The 8,714-nt window shown below is 36.4% G+C and overlaps 1 protein-coding gene across 1 annotated transcript; it reads right to left on the bottom strand.

Moving 5' to 3' along the window:
• Positions 1-338: 338 nt before the first annotated feature.
• LOC129263421 (uncharacterized) lies at positions 339-8,449 on the bottom strand. The gene is made up of 3 exons (XM_054901334.2): positions 8,241-8,449; positions 6,813-6,916; positions 339-5,968 (listed from the first exon to the last, which is right to left on the bottom strand). The coding sequence occupies exons 1-3, from the start codon at positions 8,347-8,349 to the stop codon at positions 5,495-5,497; spliced, it is 687 nt and encodes a 228-aa protein (XP_054757309.2). The 5' UTR covers positions 8,350-8,449; the 3' UTR covers positions 339-5,494.
• Positions 8,450-8,714: the final 265 nt, after the last annotated feature.

Genomic DNA, 8,714 nt, shown 5'->3' with positions numbered 1-8,714 from the left:
TTTATCCCACCCCTCTCCCACATTGTATATCATTCTCTCACTTTATTTCTCTTCACCTCTCTGCAGATCATCCTACTCCCATCCCAGTTCTTGCACCCTCTTTCTCTATCTGCCTAACCCATATGTCATTCTTTCTCTCTCGAGAATCTCTCTGACCATCCATTCTGACCCTTTGTCCCAACCTCTCCCTCTCTCTTTTCCTTTTTTTTCACTAATTTTGTCCATCATCCCCCCTCCCCTCCATATCTATTCATTTCTCTTTACCTCTCTCCAGCTCCTAGCATATCCCTAGCATCATACCAAACAAAACAAATGATGCACAGGTATGATTAGAGCTATTACAGTCATTACATGAAGCCAATATACATTTTAATAAAATACATGTTATATGCTCTTTACAAATAAAAATATTTTAAGCCCCAGTGCACACTGCACGACCCCTTACAACCCCATTTTCAAAGAAATTGCAATAGCATGTGAGATGAACATTCCAGTTTATAAAATCTGAAAATCAACATTCCTAGTAGCAGACAATACTGAAATCTAAATCAGTCTATTCTGAGAGTCCCTATAAGAATAAAAGTAAGTTCAATTTCAATTCATAATGACGTCATTGGCTGCAACTTAAAGTTGATTTAGACTTATACTTTGGCCACAAGGTTTTCATAATTCTTAGTTTAGTATTCCAAGTCCTAATTCCAAGCATTATACCGAACTACAAATAAAACCATTTTACTTTTTGGAACATTTCAAACTTAATGCAAAATGTGATTTGTTAGTAAATTGTCACATAAGATCAAACGGCTTTATATTCCTCTGTGGCTGTAATTAAAGCACTAAGAATTGTATTGACAGAATCATTCTTGTAAGTAATTTGGTAAGTATTTGAGATGCAAGAAATAGTGAAGTGAGTTTCCAGATATTTCCTCATGGAGTGTAGCATTATACAAGGGTAGTGTACCTCAGAAACATTTCATTTTCAGTTGTACATGTATTGGTTGCTTGATGTCAATTGTTATTTCACAATACCTGGTGTAATACCACTTGGTGTACATATATGGTTAAATAAACTATTTGTAAACCAAATAGTTTATTTGAACAAGTGGAATGCCTCTGGCTGTCTCACCTGCATCACGCCATTCAATAGAGCAGCAGTGCTGACTTTGAAAACTACTATAAAATAATTATTCACAAAAAACACCATTCATATGATGATACAATACTACGTTCATTGACATTTGACCTTGATCATGTGACCTAAAACTTGTCAGTGATATTTGATTACCCCTATATCCACATTTTATACACTATATCTATAAACTTTGAAAGTTATGACAGCAATCTAATAATTACCTCTAAAATGGCTAAAGTTCAATGACCTTAAATGACCTTTGACTTTGGTCATGTGACCTGAAACTCGCACAAGATGTTCAAAGATACTTGGTTACTCTTATGGCCAAGTTTCATGAATCAGATCCATAAACATTCAACGTTATGATGGTAATTCAACAGATATCCCATTATGGCCAAAGTTCATTGACCTTTGACGTTGGTCATGTGACCTGAAACTTGCACAGGATGTTCAGTGATACTTGATTACTCTTATGTCCAAGTTTTATGAACTAGACCAATAAGTTTTCAAAGTTATGATGGTAATTCAACAGATACCCCCAATTTGGCCACAGTTCATTGACCCTAAATGACCTTTGACCTTGGTCATGTGACATGAAACTCAAGCACAATGTTCAGTAATACTTGATTAACCTTATATCCAAGTTTCATGAACTAGGTCCATATATTTTCGAAGTTATGATGACATTTCAAAAACGTAACCTTAGGTTAAGATTTTGATGTTGATTCCCCCAACATGGTCTAAGTTCATTGACCCTAAATGACCTTTGACCTTGGTCATGTGACCTGAAACTCAGGCAAGATGTTCAGTAATACTTGATTAATCTTTTGGCCAAGTTTCATGCACTAGGTCCATTTCCTTATAAGTTATGCTGTCATTTCGAAAACTTAACCTTAGGTTAAGATTTTGTGTTGACGCCGCCGCCGCCGTCGGAAAAGCGGCGCCTATAGTCTCACTCTGCTATGCAGGTGAGACAAAAACTGAGAAATAAGGGTTTGGGTTAGAAATTAGTTGGTATTACACCAAGTGTAGTTAAGACCAAATAGATATATCACATGGATGTGGTATTAGACCATCTGAAAAGTAGATCAACTGCTTGTAGACCAAGTGAATATAAACAAAACTTATGGATACACCTAGGAAATTCCAAATTGTCAAACTTATTCAATGTACCATATCTACAAACAAAATAGATTGACAAGAATATCATACTTGTAAGTCTTATTTGTAAGTCTAAGTATTTCAATGTAATTTTATTTTTTGAAGTCTGATTTTAAGGAAAAAATCATATCGGACTCAAAACATCATTTTATATGTATATGCACCTTCCACATCATCCACTTTCCCCATTGCTTTTGGAATTCAAATGTTTACAGATGAATGGAACAAGCATGTGTGATAGGATGTGGACATTTTTGGAGTATCACATAAGAAGCCAAAACAACTTCACATTGTGTGAGAGTTATTATAACGCAAAATACAATTATTTTCACTGCTTACCAGCCAAGTAATTTGCTTAACATTAAAATTTATGTGCTTTGAAATGGGCATCAATGTGCTTATTCTCAACAACCTGATAAATTCTATAACATCCTCTTCTGACAAGGGAGTTGAAATTATGTGCCGTTGTATGTATAGAAGACCGATAAATTTATTGTTTTCCAAAATTACCAAGAATAAGCAACATACAATCTTGCTTTTGCAGTCATTGTTTATTTTGGCTACTTCACTTACCCCCCCCCCCCCCACGAAAACAATAAAATGGCAATGGAAATGAGAAATGCTACATATAATGCTGCTTCTATTCAGCAGCACTTATTTTTTCCTTTGCTTTTCTTTTGTATTAAAATGTATATGTATATGGGGCTAAAAGTATTTTAAAAATGGGTAACAATTCTATCTATAAACTGACCAGAATACATGATTATTATTGTTTACTTGCTACATGATCAACATTAACAAAAGGTACAAGACTAACATATTTTACGGACTAAATTATGAGAATACCGGAACAATATTCGGATTTCATTGATATCCAATGTAAATGCATTGAGATATAATTACGACAGTTGGAGAGGACTTTTATTGATCAAGAATTTATCAACGATCAAATTGTTTCCACTGCTGCAGGATCTGAAGAAAGAAAAACTTTACCATGTACATTATTCAACAATAAAGCCCATATTGCCAACTTTGGTTTAATTTTGGGTAAAGTTTTGTCAAAAGTGGTTTTAATTATGAATAGCGAATTGTGACAGGTATCTCTAACACTACAAGTTCAAATCATCAGCTCTGACGCTCAAATCATTCATAACTGGGAATTACTGAAATTGTTCTCTTGATCATTAAAACATTAAAAAAGAGCCAAGTAAAGATAAATGAAGAAAAAGGAATTCATGTTAATTTAGAATTTCTAGCTTGCCATAATTTCAAAACCAAGTTATACCTGTATGCCCAGAGTTAAACTGGATTTAAGAATACGGGCCATTGAATATCAAAGATCAAATAGTTTTCCTCTGCTGTCCGCTGTTTTGCATATCTATAAAGTACCAATTGCACAAAATTGTATTTGCAAGGACCATATTTCATGTTGCAGATATATTATGATGCATCATATCAGACACCTTTTTAATATCAAGGCATAAGCGATTTTGTGTCTCGCCCACTTATGAAAATAACCAGAAATATTGTGATTTGTGAGGGCTCGCAACAGAATTGTATCGAAATTTCATTGTGAAATGACTGGGATGGACATGAGTCTTGCACGTAAACTTTAATGTTGACCTCGAAATGAACTTTGACCATACCATGTGACCTCCCAACACAATAACATGCAGGTCCCCTACGTACATCTACTATCCAAGTTTGGTTGATAAGTGATTTATGGTTGCAGAGTTATGTGTCATAAGAGTCTTGAAGGAAAACTTTAACGTTGATTGCAGCATGACATGCGGGTCTCCTAACTACATTGACACTCCAAGTTTGGGTGAAAAGTGACTTGCAATTGCGGAGTTAGGCATCATAAGAGAGTCTTGCATGTAAACTTTAACGTTGACCTGAAAATGACCTTTGACCTTACCATGTGACCTCCGACTGCAGGTAAAGGCAGGTCCCCTAAGTCCATCTACCATCCAAGTTTGGTTGAAAAGTAACTTACGGTTGCAGAGTTAGATGTCATAAGGATTGTGACGGACTTCACTTCTGGTGGGCGAGACAAACAAAATTTCTGCAAGCACATTTTATCAAATTGTAGAAGTGGACAAAAATATTATTTATCAACAATTAAATCGTTCTAAGTTCATGGTATATTTTGTAAATGCATCATAATAAATGGCTGACACGAAAGATGGTCCTTGCAAAGACCCTTCCATGCATTCAGTCTGTTGTCATTTCTAGAAAATTTTGTCATTTGTTTCTTTTCTTGGAATGTCACTAAGGTCACAAGATGTCTTCTAATAATCTAAACACATGACTCTATATAATAGGGCCAACATTTATACTAAGCTCTGATTTATTTGGTGAGATAAATAAAGCAATCTCCAGCTACAGGCCATAATCCCAACACTTACAGTGTTTCTGAGGGCCATTTTAAATAGTGAGTGAGGGACATCATCGACTGTCTCATTTGCATGTCACTGAGTTGTGCATATCACCGTTTTGTGAAAAATAAGCGAAACTTTAAAATGTCATAACTTTCTTATTTTACATCCGATTTTAATGAAATTTTTGGCGTTATGCTAGTTTGATTTTTCTCTATTTATTCAAATCAATATTTTTTCTGGGGTGGACTTGCCCTTTAATGATAAAACTTTCAATATGAATAGTGGGACAATTCTAACCTGTGCTGTTTAGAGAAATATTTGGTATAAAACATACTGTAGAACAGTTGTACAAAGTTATTGAATAAGGATTTTTTTTTCCCCCATTCTGTAAATTTACTATCAAACCCAGGCAGTTCTTTTATGACTGTTCAAGAGAGGGATTAGTAAGACTTTGTGAAATCTATATCCACCAAAACACTGAGGTGACAGTCACATGTAAGGTACTGAGAAACATTTTCAACATAAATATACATGTACCTACACAATGTTTACCATTATAATCTCTCTTTATTGGGACAGCTTATAGCAGTGACAGCAGATCTTTGAGAAAAGGTTGGTGACATACTGCATATCAGTCATAAAACTTGTGGCCTAAGAAATTGTTTTGAGGCCTATAAATTTACTACAAGATGCAAGCAGTTCTTATAAGACCTTTCAAGAGAAGGATAATGACCACTTCTTGAAAGTTATAGCCAACAAGACACTGGGTAGACGGTTTGGATACAAACACACAATATATCTGTACAATGTAACATCAAAATCATCTCTTTGTACTGGTCCCCTTCGAATGAGTTGCAGTCCTTAGCGGTTGTTTCTCATGCTTGCACTGTATTCTAGAAACTAATTGTTCTTTCCAGTCACTCTCATCCACTGCCCTGGCCCATGATGGGACGGCTGCCATCGGTAAGGAAATTCCCGCCATTGCAGCTCGGATCTGGTCATCGCCGGCCATCTTTTCTTTCCTCTGTTCAAGCGTAACTCGTGTGTCGGTGTGCATGACCTCACTGGCAGCATCTGGGGAGGGGTTGGCTGATGGAAGGAGTTTGGCAAGATGGGTGGGAAGGTTTGGTTTGGATGGGTCATTGGCTGTGTTGGTGTGACTGTCTTGGGAATGTGGGTGAGGCAGGTCTTGTTCTATCTCATCATCGAGGTTTCCTGTGGCACCTGACTGAGGTTCAGCAGAGGACATCTCTTCACTATCTTCATCTCCATCTTCACTGTCATCATCCGCATGCTACAGGATAATGAATACAAATAAAATATACAATTTTGAAAATGAATTTCAGACAGAAATACAATGCTCTGGATTTTCTGGAAAAAACCATTCATAGTACTAACAATACAAAACAACTAATCACTTCATATAATTTTCTATTGATGTAGTGTGTTCTTCTCACAGGCAATAATAAAGATAAATTTCAGTTGTGTAACTATTTCAACATCCAATAAAATGACCAAGTGTCTGTGTGTATGAATTAAAATATATACAGTTGTGCTCCAAAGTTAGTGACCCCCTTCACTCCTTCATGTTGATTGTTCAATGTAGACATTTTTGGCAAGCCCAGAGAAACAAGCTTTATTGAATGTAATATTTTATCACCCGACTTCACAATTAAATATCTAAAACATGGCAGAACTTGAACACTTAAAACATTTTTATTTTCTGGTGGGGTTCACTAACTTTTCAGCACCACTATATATGCCAAAGCATTTCGGAAGAATGTGCGTCATTGCTGATTTATGAGCATGACATCCCAGCCTGATGTTGGGTATTTTCCAAAGAATAGTAATACACCAGTTGTCCCGTGTGTGCTTATATGTGTTAGCAGTCTTCAGAGTGATTTTTTTTTCAGTTTAGATTTCATGATTTCTCGAAGTTTTGTTTCTGTACCAGATCTAGATCCTATGATGATATAGTGACTTTACCTTGACTTTACAGACTTTCTCATGAAATCACCGTACCTACACTCATTTATCATATATGAGATTGATAAAATATTACCCTAGAATCAAACCATGTGCAACCCAATGACATTGGTTTAGATAAGCTTAACAAGCTGAAAAGACCACATGCATACCTCTGGGTCCTGCATCAAGAGTTGATAGCCCCCATATTGTGAATCTCCTCCCATCTCAGCTCCTCCACCATCATCACTATCTTCCTCCTCACTGCTCATATCACCTGCAAATTATAATAATTATACCATCAATTTGTATGAAAGAATAGCATAACATAATTCAAAGAATACAGTGAACCTATATACAAAGCCTACTCAAGGTAGACAAGAAAATGGTCTAGTGCATATGCTGAATGTTCTCACAAAATATAGCTGAACTTTAAAATTCAATACTTCATTATTTTCATCACTGAGTTTGATATTTACTCTAGGCCTATACAATTAGAAATCTAATTGTAATCCTGGGGCGGTGGCTCTAGCTCATCTCCCTCTTTTGTGAACTGGGGATTGTTTCCTGGCTCGTTAGCTTTGGGGATTGGGCTGCTTGCTGCCCTTCAAATAGACTGTTCGTTGCCAGATTGATGAAACTGAAACTGCAATTCGATGCGCATGGATTATCTCTCCAAACACAAACAAGAAAATCAAGAGCAAGTTCCCCCCAAAATATCTGAAAACAACTTGCAATTGATTTTTTTCAAGTTGAGCATGATGGCAACTCTTTCTGCAAAGGGCCTCTGCTTTCATTGCATGTAATTAAGCTGAGGGTTCCATTTTGTTTTAAAAATTGTAATTAGGAAATGAAATAACACAACTTAAACTTTTGTTAACGCACGGTTGAACAAAAACAGGAAGCAGAAAAATCAGATGGTCACTCAACCATCAATGTCTGAGTGGATTGTATTCGACTAGCCAGACAGCCCCTTAGCTTAAAGGAGAATGAAACCCTTGAAACCAGCTGAATCCATATCAAAGAGAAAAATCAAAGAAACATATTGTTAAAAGTTTGAGGAAGATTGAATGAATAATAAGAAAGTTATGAGCATTTGAATATTGAGATCACTAATGCCATGTAGATCCTCCCATTGGCAATGCGACCAAGATCTGTGATGTCACACACGTACAACTCCCTCATTGCTTTAGTACTTATTTCACTTATATTCTCACTTTTATAGAATCTATCACAAGGTGAGGTGTTCTCTTTATGAGAGGACAAGTACAGAGGTTTCACATTACAACATTATATCATTGATGAATCGTTTGTCATATGATTAGAATGAGCAAAAAGAGATGTTTTGGGGTATATTTTCAGTGTCCAAAAGGGGAGAGTTGTTCATCTGTGATATCATAGATCTTGGTTGCGTTGCCAATGGGAGGATCTCCATAGCATTAGTGATCTCGACATTCAAATGCTCATAACTCTTCTATTGCTAGTCCTATTTTACTCAAACTTTTGTTGATCTTATTCTTTGATTTTTCTGCTTTCACAAAAGCTAACTTGCTCCAAGAGTTTCATTCTCCTTTAATGAATCATTTCAGAGGTGGTCATACCTGCATTCAACACAGAGTTGTAATCCTGGGGCGGTGGCTCTAGCTCATCTCCCTCTTTTGTGGACTGGGGATTGTTTCCTGGCTCGTTAGCTTTGGGGATTGGGCTCATGCTTGTTGCCCTTCAAATACGACTGTTCGTTGCCAGATTGATGAAACTGAAACTGCAATTTGATGTGGTTGATATCAAGAGATGAACGCGCTCTACTGAAAAAAACAAACAAAGTTTTTTCAGACGTACAGTACATAGATTAAGATCTAACATTTTTAAACGACTGTGGGACAAATATGGAAAGAGCCTCAAGTTTTCCTCATTGTTGTTTTCCTTACCACATTCATGTTCATATTAATCATAATTGTTTAACCCTAATTCTCCCGGGGGAGGGGGCATTATGGCCCCCCCCTCGACAATTTTCGCGATATACATGCATCTGCTGCGCAAAATTTGTGACGCCCGGGTACGCGGTTACGACATTA

This window comes from Lytechinus pictus, chromosome 1 (genome assembly GCF_037042905.1).
Source record: "Lytechinus pictus isolate F3 Inbred chromosome 1, Lp3.0, whole genome shotgun sequence".
Classification (NCBI taxonomy): Eukaryota; Metazoa; Echinodermata; class Echinoidea; order Temnopleuroida; family Toxopneustidae; genus Lytechinus; species Lytechinus pictus.
The sequence above is the reverse complement of the archived record's forward strand: the minus strand, read 5'-3'. Positions and strand labels throughout refer to the sequence as shown.

Coding starts and splice junctions, on each gene's coding strand:
- LOC129263421 (XM_054901334.2), bottom strand. CDS start 8,349: ATGAGCCCAATCCCCAAAGCTAACGAGCCAGGAAACAATCCCCAGTCC. Junction 6,917..8,240: donor CAACTCTGTGTTGAATGCAG/GTATGACCACCT, acceptor TATAATTTGCAG/GTGATATGAGCAGTGAGGAG. Junction 5,969..6,812: donor TCTTGATGCAGGACCCAGAG/GTATGCATGTGG, acceptor ATTATCCTGTAG/CATGCGGATGATGACAGTGA.